The following is a 19,092-nucleotide window of genomic DNA, read 5'->3' on the forward strand; positions in this document are numbered from 1 at the left end:
TGATATGTTTATATCATTCGTGATTGACAGCGATATAAAAGGAAATGCACAGAGGAGACAGGAATTACTTGGTGTGGGAATTATTTATAAGTGGATAATGTCTTTATTTAAGATGTTGACTCAGGATTATTTCTGTTGCTGCTATTCGTTCTTTCTAATAAAGTCGGACAAGCATTGGGTGAGATTAAGATTAAGGGAGCTGAGAGAGTGTAATATGAATCACACTCTGGGCTCAGTCAGGCATGTCAGTGGCACAGACAGTCATCAGATTTCCTCTATTACTTTGAGTTGGTTGGATGTTGAGCATGCTGTAGTCTCTCAGACCTTTGGGATCTCCAGGAGTTTGCTGCTCCGTGCTGTTAGTATCATTTGTCTCATGTTTTCACTCTGTTTGAAGTGAATCAGCAACAGAAGAGATCAGGATGGATTTGGGAAGTCTGGAAACAGTGGTGGCTAACTCTGCCTACATCTCCGCCCGGGGCAGTTTCGATGGGAGCTCCAATGTGCAGATGACTAGAGATAAAAAATATCGAGCCAAACTCAAACTCCCTCACATCACACAGAGCGAGACCCTTAAAGACAAGATTGACTTGGAGTTTGAAAGCATCTGTGTCAAACAGCCCATTGGGAAGAAGTTATTCCAGCAGTACTTAGACACGGTGACAGAGTACCAACCGGCCTATGAGCTCTGGAAGGCCATTGAAGATTACGACACAGCAGAAGATGATGAGAGGCTTCAGAAAGCTCAAAGTGTGGTTAGCAAGTTCTTGGAGTCAGGGGCTGAGTTTTTCTGTAGTTTTTTGGAAGAGAAATGTGTCTTGCGGGTCAAGGAAGACTACGTGAATGTCAGAGAGGATCTATTCAAGAAATGCAAGGAAGCTACCATGATATTTTTAAAGGGTGGCCATCCCTTTGAGGGCTACAAAGAGAGCATGTATTTCATGAGGTTCTTGCAGTGGAAGTGGCTAGAAGCTCAACCCATCGGAGAGGACTGGTTCCTGGACTTTCGGGTCCTGGGGAAGGGAGGGTTTGGGGAGGTGTCTGCCTGTCAGATGAAGGCGACCGGGAAGTTATACGCCTGCAAAAAGCTGGACAAGAAAAGACTGAAGAAAAGAAAAGGAAATCAAGTAAGATCGAGTTGCGTTAAATCTAGAACTTTACTGTACCAGAGAGCAAAATGAAATTGATGTTGAGATCCTTTGCAGAATGTGGGTTAGAGTAATTGGATAAAGGGTCATGATAACCTCCTGAAAGGATCATCTCAATAACCTTCCTGTGAACCTGACCTCGGAACAGATTAGCTGGTTGTCAGATTCAGATGCCTCTGCAGCTTTTTGTCATTTCAAATGCAACACACAAACTTAATTTAGTGGCAGGAACCGATGCAGTTTGTAGATAAATTGATCAACGCAAGTAGAAATGATAATTTTCAGAATTCTACATAATTGCTCGAATGACACTTTGTAAAAAAAATATTTTTATTGGTTGTACAATTATTCATATTAACATTTGCCAGGGTAGGGCGGCACGGTGGCGAAGTGGCTAGCACTGCTGCCTCATGGCGCTGAGGAACCGGGTTCTATCCCAGCTCTGGGTCACTGTCCGTGTGGAGTTTTCACATTCTCCCCGTGTCTGCGTGGGTCTCACCCCCACAATCCACCGATGTGCAGGTTAGGTGGATTGGCCACGCTAAACTGACTCTTAATTGGGAAAAAAAATAATTGGGTACACTAAATTTAAAAAAAACACGAGCCAAGACTATCACACAATAGTGAGGGGAAATCGGTATACAAAAAAGAAAAACATAGAAGACAGACAAACAGGTGTACATCCAAAATTAACATACGTAGAGATGTGGGGCCTCAGTTTTTGGGCCCCAGTGATTGGTTACTGCAACCGTACTGGTTTAATTCTGTACACGAAGCCCTCTGGTATTAGAACATGCCGGGGGTGCGTTTGGTGTCAACCGGGAGCGTCTTGGTGTTGCGGATGTGGTCGCACCCATGTGTTCATCGTCACTTGTCCTTTCTGGCCCCTCTGTCGCCAACCCGCCCAACCCCCCACCCCACACCCTTGCTCTTTTTCTTTCAGTTGTCTGTCCCCCCCCCCCCCCCCCCCCACATTGGTTGAGTCACAAAACAAGTCCTGGAACACGCAGGTGCATAGTTTCCACGTGTTGTGCAAGCCTTCCTCCGATCCCCGAATGGAGAATTTTATTTTTTTCCAATTTAATGAATACTGCCAAGTCAGACAGCCAGCCTGCGGGCTAGGGTGGTGCTGCTGATCTCCACTCGAGCAAGAGTCTCCGGCGGGCGATCAGGAAGGCAAAGGCTAGGGGCGTTTGCCCCTTTCCCCATAAAGAGTTCTGGCTGTTTTGATACCCTGAAGCCCGTGACCAGTGGGCACGACTCAACCCTCACCTCCACAACCCTGGACATGGCCTTGAAAAAGGCAGTCCAGTACCTGACAAGTCTGGGACAGGGCAAGAACATGTGGGTGTGGTTGGCTGGGCCTCCCTGGCACCGTTCACATTTGTCCTCCACCTCCGGGAAGAACTTACTCATTCGGGTTCTGGTTAAGTGAGCTGTGTAGGGGCAGCACGTGGCGCAGTGGTTAGCACTGGGACTACTGTGCTGAGGACCTGGGTTCGAATCCCGGCCCTGGGTCACTGCCCATGTGGAGTTTGCACATTCTCCCATGCCTGTATGGGTTTCACCCCCATCACCCAAAGATGTGCAGGTTTGGTGCATTGGCCATGCTAAATTGCCCCTTAATTGGAAAAAAAAATAATTGGGTGCCTTAAATTTAAAAAAAAGTGAGCTCTGTGTTCCACTTTCAGCTGCATTACGTTTAGCCTCGTGCAAATGGAGGTTGAGTTGATCCTGTGCAGTGGTTGGCAGCACGTTCATCTTGATTGTTTGCACTCTCCTTGCCAGGAAGAGTGCGAGCAAGTCCCACCTCCACAGGTCCCTCTTTACCTTTCCACCAGATCTGACAGGTTCCATTTGTGGGGCGGGATTTCTCCGACCCCACGCCGGATCGGAGAGTCGTCGGGGGCTGGCGTGAATCCCGCCCCCGCCAAATTCTCCGAAGGGTGAAAAGTCGGCGGGGCGTCAACCGCGCCGCCCACCTCGGAGAATGGCAGGGGCGGGCGGGAGACAATGGACTCCGGGGCTGCCCATATTCTCCCGGCCGGATGGGCCGAAGTCCCGCAGAGTGCTGATGGTTGACGCCATCCAGCGTGGAAGTAGGTCACGGCCTGGGGGGTGGCCGCAGGAGAGGTGATGGCGTGGCCGCAGTCTGTGTGTGTGGGGGAGAGGTGTGTGTGGGTGTGTGTGCGGCATGGGGGGGGGTGAGTGCCAGGGGGGGGGGTGAGTGCCGGCAAGGGGGGTGGGGGGATGAGTGCCGGGGACGGGGGATGCGAGGGCAAGGGAGTTTGTCCGCCTGGCCAGGTGCCATCCTCCAACAGTCGAGCCCATGCAGCCCATGCCACCTGGCTGGGGGGAGGTGGGGTACGGGCAATGATGACATGTCATCGTTTCCGCCCCCCGTCATTTTTTCTGATCAGCCAGCGATGTTGGCCGCCGTGGCGGCAGCCGCTATTCTCCATGTTGCCCTGGAGGAGGAGGAGGAGCGTGCCAGAGAAGCGGCGCACGCTGCTGCAGAGGGGCAGGCGGCAGCTGCCTAGGCTGGAGGGACACCCGCCCAAAAGGACGAGGAGTAGGAGCACGTAGGAGGAGGACGTCGCGGCGCCATGGCAACGGAGGCACCGGAGGAGGCCCCGTGTGTACCGGCCCCGGCTGTCGTACCAGGACCTCACGGACCAGGAATGCAGGAGACTCCGGATAAGCCGGGAAACCGTGGCACTCATCTGCCACATGCTGGCACACTTGGCACCGCGTGGCACTGGGGGGGGACACACCCTCTCCCCGTGTCCGTCAAGGTTACGGTGGCCCTGAACTTTTATGCCACGGGGTCATTCCAGACGCCAGGTGGGGACCGGTCCGGCATCTCGCAGACATCGGTGCATCCGGGCAGTGACAGACGCCCTATATGCCATTGCAGACCACTACATCTGCCTCCCTGTGGACCGGGACAGCCAGGGTGCCCGGGCCGTGGGCTTCTCTGCCGTGGCCAGATTTCCCATGGTCCAGGGCGCGATCGATGGGATGCACGCGCCGTGCGGCCATCTGCAGATAACAGGATGGAAGGGGACCTATTCCATGAACATCCAGGTGGTCTGCGATCACCGCATGATTATCCTGCACGTCTGCGCCCGGTACCCGGGAAGTGTACATGTCTCATACGTGTTGTCGCGGTCTTACATCCCCGGCATGTACGAGGGACGCCACCCCCGGCTGAGGGGCTGGTTGCTGGGCGACAGGGGTTACCCGTTGCGATCGTGGCTGATGACGCCTATACGGAGGCCACGCAATGAGGCGGAGAACTGCTACAATGGTGCCCATGGAGCGACACGGGGTGTGATAGAGAGGTGCTTTGGCGTGCTCAAAATGCGTTTCAGGTGCCTGGACCTCTCTGGGGGCGCCCTCCAGTATCCGTCACATAGGGCCGGCCGCATCGTTGTGGTGTGCTGCGTCCTGCACAACATAGCCCAGCAGAGGGGCGATATTCCGCAGGCAGAGGAGGGCGGAGTGGAGGAGCAGCAGGAAGAGGCGCAGAGCTCCCCAGATGAGGGGGATGGGGGCAATGGTCAGGCCAGACGGGCTAGACGTGGGCGGGTGGCTGTCCACCGTTACCGGCTGGGCCAGCGGGCACGGGACAGGCTGATAGCCGCCCGCTTCACTGACTAGGGGGCGTGGGAATCGGCGAGTATGGCCGCATACCACACACCATGGCAACACCCGAACACGCTCACCCCCCCCACCCAGCCAGCACCCTCACCCCCAACTACACCCACCCCACCCGCATGCACACCACCCCTCCATTGCAGATCCACCAGCGGCACGACGGTCGGGCTCTCACGGGCACGGGTGGAAGCGTGTCTATTGCAGGCCATGGAGGATGATGACAACCCGCTCTACAATGAGCTCCTGGCTCCACATCGTTGGACTATGTCTGACCCATGGCCACAGTACCACCATCCACCCGGACCATCCCTGCATGCGGCTGTGACACTGCAGCGCACAGTCCCATCCTCTGCCCGGGGGGATGGTGAGGGCGGCCCATGGGGAAGGGGGCAGACTCACCTGAGGCCGACGTAAGACCACCCCTCACACACACACTGGCGCTCAACGTACATGACACCCCCGCATGCTTTGGACAGAGCACAAAGGCAGCTTCTGTAGGTGTTAAAGTGATTTTAATAACAAACAGTGCATACACGTGCCCCAGCCCCTATAACTAATCTGTGCCCTGCACCCGTGCCAACTTGGTCAGTGTCTAATTGTTTGGCCTTGACTACGCCTAGGTGGTTCCCCAGACAGTACAGCAGAACTGGAGGTGGACTCCTGCAATTCCTGCCCTCTGTCTTGGGATCCCTTTGGCGGCCGTTTCCTGGGGTGTCCTGGCCTAGATGGGCCAGGCTGCGGCCCGGGCGACTGGGATGGCGAGCGGCCAGCCTGTCCTGCCCGTTGCCCACCCGATGCACCTGGGACGGAAGGTGGGGGTCCGAGGTGCTGCAGTGTTCCTGGACCTCCCCTACAGGGGGACCAGGGACGGGCGCCAGCAACTCCTCCTCCCTCGGGGTGTCCAATTGCCTCCAGGCCTCTACATGGGCCGGGGGTGCGAACGGACCGGCCATCCGATGCCCCTCCGACACCTGGCGCTGCCAGTCCTGGAGGCCCGTGCTGGTATCGACAAGGGTCTGCAGGTTTGCAGCCATGGAGCTCAGGGAGTTGGCCATCCCTGTCTGTGACTGTGTGACGCCGGCTAGCACATGGGCAATGGCGCCGATGCCCTCAACGATGCCTGCTGAGACTGGGCCATGGCCTGCAAGGATTGGGCCATTGCCTGCTGAGACAGGGCCACGGCGTTGAGCGCCTCTGCCATCTGCCGCTGGCGCTGGCTCATGGCCTCCTGTTCGAGGGCAGCCATGGCCTGGGCCACAGACGCCGCCTGCACGGAAAGCCCCAGGCCTCGCAAACCGCTCCCCATGTCTGACACCGCCGCACCCATTGCCTCCACTGTGGACGCTACCCATGCGGTGTCGGTCTGGGTGGCACGCATGACCGGCACCACTCCCAGCTCCTGGACGCGGGTGCATTCCTCCACCTGCGACTGCAGCCGCTGCAAGCCGGCCGTCACCCTCTTCGCTCGTCCCTTGTTCGGTGGTTGCATCGGGGCTATGGGTGGGTGTGGTAACTCAAGGAACCCAGGATCCATCTGGGCGGCAGATGTTCGCTTGCGCTAGGATGCCCTCCAACCCCCCGGCCCCTCTGCTGCTCCGACCTCCACCTGCTGTACCTGTACGGCTGTGTTGTGCGCACCAGTGAGTGTACCAGACGCCTCATCACTAAAGTGCCCAACCGAGGTGAGTGTCTCTGCGATGGTGGATGGTGTTGGAGACAGCAGTGGCGTTGTGTCGTGTGCATCGTCCGACTCTGAGTCCATGGCACTTTGGGGTGGGGGTTCGTCTCCACCCATCCACTCTGTGTCACTGTCCTGTATTTCGGTTTCCTGGGTAGGGGTCTCCTGGGTAGGGGTGTCCTGGGTAAGGGTCTCCTGGGTAGGGATGTTCTGGGTAGGTGTCCTGGGTAGGGGTGCCCTGGGTACTGGTGTTGTGGGTAGGGGTGTCCTGAGTAGGGGTGTCGTGGGTAGGGGTGTCTTGGGTAGGAGTGTCCTGCGTAGGGGTGTCCTGGGTAGGGGTGTCCTGGGTAGGGGTGTCCTGGGTAGAAGTGTCCTGGGTAGTGGTTTCATGGCTCAGCTGCGACGGGGGCCTGTGGCTGCCCCGCTCGTCGCTGGGTGGCACACGCCTGCGTCGCCGCAACCGCACGAGACGGGGGCGTCGTCTCCTTATTGCTCCAAGTCTCTCCGTCTCCCGTGGTCGCCCTGGGGCATCCTGCGGGCGTCGCGTGCCAGAGGGTCCGGGTCTCGCTGTATCCCGTGGTCGCCCTGGGGCATCCTGTGGGCGTCGCGTGCCAGAGGGTCCGGGTCTCTCCGTATCCCATGGTCGCCCTGGGGCATCCTGCCGGCATCGCGTGCCAGAGGGTCTGGGTCCTCTCTGTATCCCGTGGTCGCCCTGGGGCATCCTGCGGGCGTCGCGTGCCAGAGGGTCCGGGTATCTCCGTATCCCGTGGTCGCCCTGGGGCATCCTGCGGGCGGTCGGCATCTGCGGGGATGGATGCCTCGACGTTTGCTCCTGCAATACACAATGAAGCATGCATGGTTAGACACGCAGGCGGTGATCAGGTGATACGGGGGAGGGGGGATATGGGGGAAGGGGGATATGGGGATATGGGGGAAGGGGGATATGGGGGTAGAGGGATATGGGGGAGGGGGTATATGGGGGAGGGGAGATATGGGGGATATGGGGGAGGGGGGATATGGGGGAGGGGGGATATGGGGACGGGCTGTTGGTGGCTCACTTGTTGGTGGGCCCCCGACCTATACATCGGCAACCTCCCGGTCCTCAGGTCCGCCAGCCAGTTCCAGGGCCCTTTCCTCATGTACGGTCAGTTGCCTCTCATCGGCTGGGCCCCCTCCAGTCCTCTCATGCTCCCTCTTGTTGTGTGCGCACTTCGCCTGTGGGGGCAGGTGGATGGCAGGGGTAAAGGGCAACATTGTTAGACAGTTATGTGAATGCACGCCATCGGTTGTGCGTACAGTGCAGAGGTTAGGGTTAGGGTTGGTTTCACCTGGGGGTGTGCCGCACATTGGGCGGGGGGGGGGGGGGGGGGGGCGACGACTCACCCTGGCTGCCCTGACGAGGTTGTTCACCTTCTTGTGGCACTGGGTTCCTGTCCGTGGTGTCAGAGCCACAGCGCTGACGGCCTCTGCCACCTCCCTCCACAGACGACGGCTGAGGCATGGGGCGACCCTGCGGCCGTGTCCGGGGTACAGGGACTCCCTCTTCTCCTCCACTGCGTCCAGGAGCGCCTCGATGTCGCGGTCCTGGAACCTCGGGGCTGCACGGCGGGCGGCCATCCTGTCGGGTCTTCTGGGGTGGGGGGCGCGTCTTTTGAACCTTCACGCCATGCGGCGTCATCGCACAGCGTCACAGTCCACGTCGGGTGACGCCATCGCGGGTCCCGGACATCGCGCCAGTTTTCGGAGAATCACGCCCGTGGTTCCGTGTCCAATCGTGGGCTATTTAATTTGGACATTCTCAATTTTCCCTCTGTGTACCCGAACAGGCGCCGGAATGTGGCGACTAGGGGCTTTTCACAGTAACTTCATTGCAGTGTTAATGTAAGCCTATTTGTGACAATTTGAATGGCAGCTTCCCAGCTCTGATCCTCCCCCTAGTGGTTCACGAGGAACATCTCACTGTTGCTCAGGTTAAGTTTGTAATCTGAGAAGGCTCCAAACTCCTTCAGGAGTTTCATTATTCCTCCCATGCTGGCTAGGGGATTCAAGACATAGAGGAGAACCCACTGGATGCCTCTCCACCCATTTGCTGATCTGAGAGTGATAGCCAGCGACTCAATTACCAGGGCGAATAGCAGTGGGACAATGGGTATCCCCGCTTCATGCCTCTGTGCAGTTGGAAGTATTCAGAGCTGGTGGTGTTCATCCATACGCTCGCCATGTACAGTAGTCTCACCCACGAGGTGAATCCTGGCCCAAACCCAAATCGTTCCAGTACCTCCATGAGGTACCTCCATTTGACTCTGCCTTCTCTATGTCTGGAGATAATCACTCCTGGTGTCTCCTCCTTGGGTGGGGTCATAATCACATTCAGCAGGCGCCTGATGTTCGCCATTAGTTGCCTGCCCTAGACAAAGCCCATCTGATCCTCTGCGACTACCTCCAGCATGCAACGCTCCAGTCGCCTCGCCAGGGCCATCGCCAGTACTATGGCATCAGTGTTCAGGAGTAAGTTGAGTCTGTATGACCCCCACTGCTTCGGGTCTTTGTCTTTTTTAGGGATGATGGGGAGATGCCGGCGTTGGACTGGGGTGAGCACAGTAAGAAGTCTTACAACACCAGGTTAAAGTCCAACAGGTTTGTTTCAAATCGCTAGCTTTCGGAGCACTGCTCCTTCCTCAGGTGAATGAAGAGGTAGGTTCCAGAAACATATACATATGGATAAAGTCAAAGATGCAATACGATACTTTGAATGCGAGCCTTTGCAGGTAATTAAGTCTTTACAGATCCAGCGAGAGGAGTAATCCCAGGTTAAAGAGGTGTGAATTGTCTCAAGCCAGGACAGTTGGTGGGATTTTGCAAACCCAGGCCAGATGGTGGGGGGGTGAATGTAATGCAACAAAATCCAAGGTCTCGGTTGAGGACATACTCATGTGAGCAGGAACTTGGTTATAAATTTCTGCTCGGCAATTCTGCGTTGTCGCACGTTCTGAAGGCCGCTTTGGAGAACGCTTACCCGGAGATCGGAGGCTGAATGCCTTGACTGCTGAAGTGTTCCTCAACTGGAAGGGAGCATTCCTGCCTGACGATTGTTGCGCGATGTCCGTTCATCCGTTGTCGCAGCGTCTGCATGGTCTCGCCAATGTACCATGCTTCGGGACATCCTTTCGTGCAGCGTATGAGGTGGACAACGTTGGCCGAGTTGCACGAGTATGTACTGCATACCTGGTGGGTGGTGTTCTCACGTGTAATGGTGGTACCCATGTCGATGGTTCTTTTTTAGGGACCAGTGATATCGGGGCCTGAGCCAGCGTGGGTGGCAGGGTCCCTCTCGATAGTGAGTTGTTGAACTGGCTAGGTCATAGAAGGCAGAGAGTAGCAATGGTAGGGTGCTTTTCTGATTGGAGGGCTGTGCCTTGTGGTGTTCCGCAGGGATCAGTGCTGGGACCTTTGCTGTTCGTAGTATAGAAAATGATTTGGGGGAAAATGTAACAGGTCTGATTAGTAAGTTTGCAGACGACACAAAAGGTTGGTGGAATTACAGATAGTGATGAGGGCTGTCAGAGAATACAGCAGGATTTAGATTGTTTGGAGACGTGGGCGGGGAGATCGCAGATGGTGTTTAATCGGACAAATGTGTGGTAATGCATTTTAGAAGGTGTAATGCAGGTAGGGAATATACAGTGAATAGTAGAACCCTCAAGAGTATTGACAGTCAGAGAGATCTAGGTGTACAGGTCCACAGGTCACTGAAAGGGGCAACACAGGTGGAGAAAATAGTCAAGAAGGCCTACGGCATGCTTGCCTTCATTGGCCGGGGCATTGAGTAGAAGAATTGGCAAGTCATGTTGCAGCTGTATAGAACCTTACTTAGGCCACACTTGGAGTATAGTGTTCAATTCTGGTCGCCACACTACCAGAAGAATGTGGAGGCTTTAGAGAGGGTGCAGAAGAAATTTACCAGGATGTTGCCTGGTATGGAGGGCATTAGCTATGAGGAGAGGTTGAATAAACTCGGTTTTTTCTCACTGGAACGACGGAGGTTGAGGGGTGACCTGATAGAGGTCTACAAAATTATGAGGGGCATAGACAGAGTGGATAGTCAGGGGCTTTTTCCCAGGGTCAATTACTAGGGGGGCAAGGTTTAGAGCAGATGTACGAGGCAAGTTTTTTACACAGAGGGTATTGGGTGTCTGGAACTCGCTACCGGAGGAGGTGGTGGAAGCAGGGACGATAGTGACATTTAAGGGGCATCCTGACAAATACATGAATAGGATGGGAATAGAGGGATACGGACCCAGGAAGTGTAGAAGATTGTAGTTTAGACGGGCAGCATGGTCAGCACAGGCTTGGAGGGCCGAAGGGCCTGTTCCTGTGCTGTACTTTTCTTTGTTCTTTGTATCTCCCACAGGTGCGGGACCAGTGCTGTCACAAGTTTTTTATAGAAGTCTACCGTGTATCTATCCTGACCAGGTGCCTTCCTCAACTGCATGGAGTTACTACTCTCCATGACCTCCCCCAGTTCTGTTGATGCTTCCAGACTCTGTTTCTTTTCCTATCCCACCACTGGTATGTCCAACCCATCGAGGAACCGTCTCATCTCCGAGTCCCCCTTCAGGGGCTCGGAGGCGTACAGCCCTCAGTAGAAAGTCACAAAGGACTCAGTGATCTTGTCTGACGCTGTGACTAGCTTGCCGCACCTGCCTTTCGCCTGCGCTTTTCCCCTCGTTGCTGCCTGCTTTGTCAACTGGTGAGCCAGCAGGTGGCTGGTCTTGTTTTCAATTTCACTAAAGGTCCCCCGTATCTGGCAGAGCTGGTACTCTGCTTTCCCGGTGGAGAGCAGGTCAAAGTCCATTTGTAATTTTTTCCCTCTCCGCCAGTAGTTCAATGGCCGGGGCTGTGGAGTATCGCCGGTCCACCTCCAATACAGAGTCGATCAACTGTCGCCTAGCCACCCTCTCCTTCCTGCCCCTGAGTGCCCCGCATACTATTATTTCTTTTGAAAAATATTTTTTATTGGGAATTTATAGTAAAAAGATTTGTATATATAAGAAAGAAACGAGGCAACAATTGCTGCATATCCATCTGGACAAACAGTTGTCACGTTGCCTGTGACCAATGTTCCTGTGCTCGCATTCTGTTGTTTACATTCATAATTACAGTCCATGTCGGTACTCTTGGTTTTCTTTATATGTGCATTTGTTCTGATGGGGGAGTCCTTTTTCCCTATTGTGTTCTCGAGGCCGGTTAGTATAACCCACCTCCCCGGTTTTCCATGTGGGGGGAAAGGGGCCGGAGGGGGGGACGGGACTGTCCCACCCTGGCTAATTGCCTCCTTCCCCGTCTCTCATCTGCTGCATGCAAGCTCCCTTCTGTCCCCCCCCCCACACTCCTTCTCCATTTCTGACCCCCCCCCTCCTCCCTATTTGCACCATCCTCTTCTCGTTAGTTTATGTTCGCGAACAGGTCCTCAAAGAGATTTGTGAACCTCTTGCAAGTGTCATGACATTTCTCCTTGGACTCCCAATCGAGAATCATATCTTTTCTAATTTCAGGAACCTGTCAGCTCTGAGAGCCACTCCAAGGCCCTAGGTGGCACTGCCGACTTCCAGCCTAGCAGAAATCTCCGCCTGGCGATCTGTGAGGCGAAGGCTAGGGTGTCCGCCTCCTTCCCTGTCCAGAGCTCTTGATGCTTTGACACCCCGAAGGCCATCACAAATGGGCACAACTCCATCTCGACCCCCTGGACATGGCCTCAAAAAAGGCCGTCCAGAACTCGCCAAGTCTGGGGCAGGATCAGAACATGTGGGTGTGGTTGGCCGGGCCTCCTCCGACACCGCTCACACATATTCTCCACCTCCGGGAAGAACATGCTCATGCGTATCTTAGTAAGATGTGCTCTGTGCACCACCTTGAGTTGGCTCAGGCTAAGCTCGGCGCAGGAGAAGGTGGAGTTGATCCTGTGCAGCGCCTCGATCCAGAGTCCTCCCACTATCTTCATGCCCATCTCCTCCCCCCATTTCCGTTTGGTCTTGTCCAGTGGGGTCTTGACGCTCATGACATCATGGCCAGGATTCTCCGAGCCACCAGCCGCAATTGCGCTAGGTGCGGGGGCGGAGAACATAGAACGTACAGTGCAGAAGGAGGCCATTCGGCCCATCGAGTCTGCACCGACCCACTTAAGCCATCATCCACCCTATCCACCCGGTAACCCACTAACCCCTCCTAACCTTTTTTGGTCACTAAAGGCAATTTATCATGGCCAATCCACCTAATCTGCACATCTTTGGACTGTGGGAGGAAACCGGAGCACCCGGAGGCAACCAACGCAGACACGGGGGAGAACGTGCAGACTCCACACAGACAGTGACCCAGCAGGGAATCGAACCTGGGACCCTGGCGCTGTGAAGCCACAATGCTAACCACTTGTGCTATCGTGCTGCCCATCAATGGGACGTCGGACCCGATCGCGGGTTCGACGCCTTCCCGCAATTCTCCGGTGACCAGAGAATCGCCGGCAGTTGTGCATGCGCAGTCGACGCGGCGCCGGTTGGGGGCTGTTGAAAGAGGCGTGGTTCACGTATGGTTCCAACCGGCGGGAGCTTGGAATCACAGCTGCGGTAGGCGTCCTGGTGGGGGGGGGCGGGGGGATCCGTCACCGGGAGGGGGGGGGGGGCTCCAAGACGGCCAGGCCCGCGATCGGGGGCCACCGATCGGCGGGCGCGCGTGATCCGGGGGGGCCTATTTCTCACGGGTGCGGGGACATAGCCCCATTATTGGAGAATCCGGCCCCTTGTGTCAGCAGTTCCATCCACTGCCCTGTCGGTGGGTGGGTCGGCGTTTGTGTTGGTGATCTGCTCGGTCCGCATGTCTGCAGTCTGGATTTTCCTCTCCAGACTCTTGCTACTCTTACTGTCTTTATGGTTCCTTGGCTGATTTGAGGGCATTTCCTCAGGTGATTGTTGCTACAGTGTGAGGGTTTGATGGTTTAGTGATCAATTTTGAGGTTAAAAGGGCCTAAGTTGAAATTTCCAGGGGAGAGCCACCTTTCATGCGGCTGCACAGCACATTCCTGCCATCGGAAGTAGTCGAATAACACTTAACATCCAATGCATATGGTGGAAGAATCACAATAAAACAGTAAATCGCTTTCAGTGTAAATGTAAGATACGGCAGTGGTTAGCACTGCTTCCTCACTGCGCCAGGGACCCGGTTCAATTCTGGCCTTGCGTGTCTGTGTGTGGTTTGTATGTTCTCCCTGCGTCTGCGTGGGTTTCCTTCAGATGCTACGGTTTCCTTCCACAGTCCAAAGATGTACTGGTTAGGTGGATTAGCCATGCTAAATTCGCCCTTAGCGTCCAAAAGGTTTGGTGGGGTTAGGGGGGGTCAGAACTAAGGGAGTATGACTTTGAAATTAGCTTGACAGTTCAGGGATGCTGTTCAGACCAATCGCTTCTTAACCTAATGGGTAGAATGAGAATTGAGAATGTTCAAACTGAGATTGATCAGATTTTTGCTGGGCAAGGTTATTAAGGATTACAGAAACAAAGCAGGTATATGGAATTAAGATACAGATCAGCCATGATCTAATTAAATGGTGGAACAGCTAGGCTGGAGTGACTTACACCTGTTCTGAAAACCTTATGCTCTTTGAATATGTTCGATTGCTGAGGAAATACCCTTTCCGGACTCCTAATGACACTCTAAGTGAGGGTGTTCGCAATTGTATAGTGCGGCCAGTTGCCCAAAATATTTTGTGGGCCCCACCTGCTCTTCCCAAAAGTGGGCCAGCTTGGTTCCATTGTCCCTGAAGTTTGCCTGAATGAGCACTGCACAAAATAGCAATCAGTATCCGATTTGTTTCACAGGACCTTGGATTCCATATTAACAGGGGCTGTAGTGCTGGGAACAGGAAACAGTTTGGATACGCAGCAGGAAGCTTCTTTCAAAATGTATTGCAGGCATATATAGAACGTACATCTATTACTAGCCTTGGCTCAGTTTGGCTGACACATTCTGAGCTGGCTCCATATACATGTGAGCTCCTTTCTACTGAACCAAAAGCACCTGTTGAATCGCAGCTAGTCTCCGGTGAATCCACCAGCAGTAGACCCCTTTGCCGAGCTCGGTTCAGCTTTGTGCTCATTATAGAATTGTGCTCATTATAGAGTGCAGAAGGAGGCCATTCAGCCCATCAAGTCTGCAACGGCTCTTGGAAAGAGCACCCTACCCAAGCCCACACCTCCACCCTATCCCCATAACCCAGTAACCCCACCCAACACTAAGGGCAACTTTGGACACTAAGGGCAATTTATCATGGCCAATCCACCTAACCACATCTTTGGACTGTGGGAGGAAACCGGAGCACCCGGAGGAAACCCACTCACACACGGGGAGAACATGCAGACTCCGCACAGACAGTGACCCAAGCCGGGAATCGAACCTGGGACCCTGGAGCTGTGAAGCAATTGTGCTAACCACCATGCTACCGTGCTGCCCAATTATATTTGGCTGCAAACGTTTAACAAGACTTACCACAAGGTGTAGTCAGCATCAGCAAGTTCTGCTGACATGGTCTGTTCGGAAATATAAATCATAGAATGATAGACTTCCTACAGTGCAGAAGGAGCCCATGCAGCCCATCGAGTGTGCACCGACCCTCCAAAAGAGCACCCTACCTAGGCCCATTCCCCCACGCTATATCCATAACCCTATCTAAACTGCACATCTTTGGACACTGAGGGGCAAATTATCATGGCCAATTCACTTAACCTGCACATCTCTGGACTGTGGGAGGAAACCAGAACATATGTTCTTCAGATGTTTTCGGACTGTTGCATGCTTCTTCTGGTGGTTGCATCACAAACGGTTGCCATGCTTTGAGCAAAGCTCTTCTATTCCTTCTCAAGACAACACCTTCATATGTAACAATTAGATACAAGTTTGGACCTGCTTGTTGAAGTACCTTCACCTGCTTAGACCAACCATTCCCTTTGGAATCTTCTACTCTCACCGTATCCTCTGGTTGCAGAGGTTGATGTCTATTGGCAGACCTATCATAGAATCCCTTATGCCTTCTTTTCTGAGAGGTTAATTATCTTGCTGACGGGTGGTTCACTAGCTCTTGAGGAATACGAGGTAAAGTCGTTCGCAGTTGCCTGTTCATGAGCATCTGAGCAGGCGAGAGTACATTGACTGGTGGCACCGAATGATAGCTTAGGAACGTGAAATAGGTGTCATCTTGGCTGTCTAGTGCTTTTTATAGGAGCTGTTTAACGATATGAACTCCCTTCTCCACCTTGCCATTCGACTGAGGGTATTGCAGGCTGGAAGTAACATGTTGGAAATCATACAGCCATACAAATTCTGTCCATTCAAAGCAGTCAAAACAAGGACCATTATTGCTCATGACAACATTTGGAATGCCGTGGCGCGCAAAAATCTCTGACATTCTTAATGACATATCTGGCCGTAGAATTGGACAGCTGTGCTATCACCGGGTAGTTAGAGAAATAGTCTATGACCAGAAGGTACTCCTTCCCATTGAAATGGAACAGATCCATGCCAATCTTCTGCCACGGAGTTGTGACTGTCTCGCCCATCATTTTAATTGAAATGTATTAATCTTTCTTCTAAAGTTTTGTTTTTTGTTACAGTTCCCCTTTACTTTATTTTTAAAATAAATTTAGAGCACCCAATTTTTTTTCCAATTAAAGGGCAATTTAGCATAGCCAATTCACCTACCCTGCCCATCTTTGGGTTGTGGGGGTGAAACCCACGCAGACACGGGGAGAATGTGCAAATTCCACATGGACAGTGACCCGAGGCCGGGCTCGAATCCGAGTCCTCGGAGCTGTGAAGATGCAGTGCTAACCACTGCCCTCAATGCACCTTTGAAAGGTCTTTTAATTTGTTAATCGGTTTTACTGGTAATTTATTTTATTGGTTTGAAAAGAGCATATAAATAGGGGAACCCTGGGATGAGTGGATGGCGCAGTGGTTATCACTGTTGTCTCACAGCGCCAGGGACCCGGGTTCAGTTCTGATCTCGGGTGACTGTCTGGAGTTTGCACTTTCTCCCCATTCTGCCCTTTTCTCCCCGTGTCTGCGTGGGTTTCCTCCGGGTGTGCCGGTTTCCTCCCACAGTCCAAAGATGTGCCATGTGGATTGCCCATTCGAAAGTGCCCCTTAATGAACAAAACGTTGGGTTGGGTTACGGGAATATGGTGGGGGCCTGACCCTAGCTTGGGTGCTCTTTCAGGGAGTCGGTGCACACTCGATGGGCCGAATGGTCTCCTTCTGCACTATAGGGATTCAATGTGTGGGAAGAGAGTTATGAGACTGATCAAGTCAATAAACTCTGTCCACATAGCAAACAAAGCTCTGTGTCTTGGTTTTGGCTTCACCAGCTGTTTGGATCCTATTACGATGCCCATCCATGGCTTTGCGACCTGTATTTTTAACTGTCTCTGTCTTGTCCACACATCATTCTTTGCATGTTGACCTACATTAGCTCCTGATCTGGCAACACCCCAAGTTTTAAAATCCTTGCCCTCGTTTTCAAATCCCTTCTGGCTTCGCCCCTTCCTTCCTATCTCTGTAATCCCCATCAGCTCTGTAAGAGCTCAGCATTCTAATTCTGGCCTCTTGAGCATCCCCGATGTTAATCGCTCCACAGCCAGTGGCTGGGTCTTCAATTACCACGGATGCTGGCTCTGGAATGCTCTCCTTTCCGCCTCTCGATCAATCTCTTTGCTTTCATTTCAACTTCATCTTTGATGTCAAAGATGGTCTTTTTTTCTACTGTGCATTACACACCTTGGAGCAATTTGCTATTTTAAAACCACTTTCCAAATGCAAGTTGTTGTTTCTGAGACTTCTTCAAAGAATTCATTCCGGCTGGTCTATCATAACCTTTCCTTGTGAAATCAGGTCTAATTCTGCTTCGTTAGGTCTTCAGTCTCCGAGTTAGATCTCTGAGGATCGGAATCTATTATCTTTCTTGCCGTCAGAAACCCAATGCTCTGGTCATTGAAATTCTTGGTGCCTCTCACTGCATCAACCGGTTATCTCAAGGGAGTCACAAACTATTGCAACAGAAGGTTTGCCTTATCACCCAATAACCAGCCATGCTCATAGTGCGGACCTCAGAGCTCTGCAAAATAAAAGTCTCATTAGAACTGTATTATGACAGCTCCTTGGATTTTTTTTTAACTCTTTCATGGCTTGTGAGCGTCGCAGGCTGTGCCAGCATTTATTGCCCATCCCTAATTGCCCATGAGGGGGCAGTTAAGAGTCAATCACATTGCTGTGGGTCTGGAGTCACATGGAAGGTCGGCAGATTTCTTTACCGATAGGACATTAGTGAATCAGATGGGTTTTTATGACAATCAACAATGGTTTCATGGCCTTCACTAGACTTTTAATTCCAGAATTTTTTAAAATTTAATTCAAATTTCCCATCTCAGTGGCGGGTTTTGAACCTTGGTCCCCAGTGCAATACGACTGATTTACTAGTCTCGAGCCAATACCACGGTGTCACTACCTCCCCCAGGATAGCAGGCATTTAGCAGCCTATGGTCAGAGGCAAGCTGTACATTGAGGGAATGAAATGCCTTCTTTGCATCTAAATGGGGCAGTGGTCTAGTGGCCATGTCACTTGATAGAGCCCCAGTTTAATGCTCTGGGGGATATGGATTCAAATCTCACCACAGCAGCTTGTGGGAATTAAATTCAAGTAATAAAATCTGGAATATAAAGCTAGTCTCAGTAATGGTCTCCAATTCCCCATCTGATTCCCGAATGCTTTCTGGGAAGGAAAACTGCCATCCTTACCTGGTCTGGCCTACATGTGACTTCAGATCCCACAGCAATGTAGTTGACTCTTAAATAAACTCTGAAATGGTCAAGCAAGCAGAGGGCAGTAAGTGGAGCTGCTGATTGGCTGTTGCGGGGGAAATTTGCATACGTCCGTGTGCTCACCCTAACTTGAAGGTGTACCTCAGCAAGAGACCCTAGCTGTTCAAGTGAAGACAAGCATCCAGAAGAGGGCAGTAGAGCGGAGCTGCTGATTGGCTGTAGCGGGGAAATTTGCATACGTCCGTGTGCTCACCCTAACTTGAAGGTGGTTTGTGGAGGAGCTGTTGTCAAGTGACACTTAAACCCGAAACACTTCTTCAGTGTTTCCCTCCCTAACCCCTCCTCTAACTAAAAAAAAAACAACCGCTGTAAAGATCAAGAGGAAGGCTCGAGGGCAGGTAGAAGTCGAAAGAAGTTGAACTGTGACATCACAGCCTGCAGGTAAGGGACTGGCTGGTAAGTAGTTTTTATTTTATTTTCCCTCAGGTGTTATCGTGTGGGGCGCAAAGGTTGCTGAGTGAGTGCTTGATGAGAAGGGGAGTGAATAACAGGTAAGCTCTTTTTCTTTTTTTTATCTAGAGGGGATGGCAGGGAAGGTAGTGCAATGTTCCTCCTGCAGAATGTTTGAGGTGCAGGACGCCGTCAGTGTCCCTGCTGACTTCATCTGTGGGAAGTGCACCCATCTCCAGCTCCTCAGAAACTGCATTAGGGAACTGGAGCTGGAGCTGGATGAACTTTGGATCATTC

The 19,092-nt window shown here is 52.9% G+C and overlaps 1 protein-coding gene across 1 annotated transcript in view; it reads left to right on the top strand.

The window, feature by feature from the left end:
* The first annotated feature begins 301 nt into the window (after positions 1–301).
* grk1a (G protein-coupled receptor kinase 1 a) overlaps positions 302–19,092 on the top strand; it is a 130,373-nt gene continuing 111,582 nt past the window's right edge. Inside the window, exon 1 of the mRNA XM_072514357.1 lies at positions 302–1,127. Coding sequence (XP_072370458.1) covers positions 423–1,127 — 705 coding nt within the window. The 5' untranslated portion in view covers positions 302–422. The remainder of the gene's footprint in view (positions 1,128–19,092) is intronic.

This window comes from Scyliorhinus torazame, chromosome 8, assembly GCF_047496885.1.
Source record: "Scyliorhinus torazame isolate Kashiwa2021f chromosome 8, sScyTor2.1, whole genome shotgun sequence".
Classification (NCBI taxonomy): Eukaryota; Metazoa; Chordata; class Chondrichthyes; order Carcharhiniformes; family Scyliorhinidae; genus Scyliorhinus; species Scyliorhinus torazame.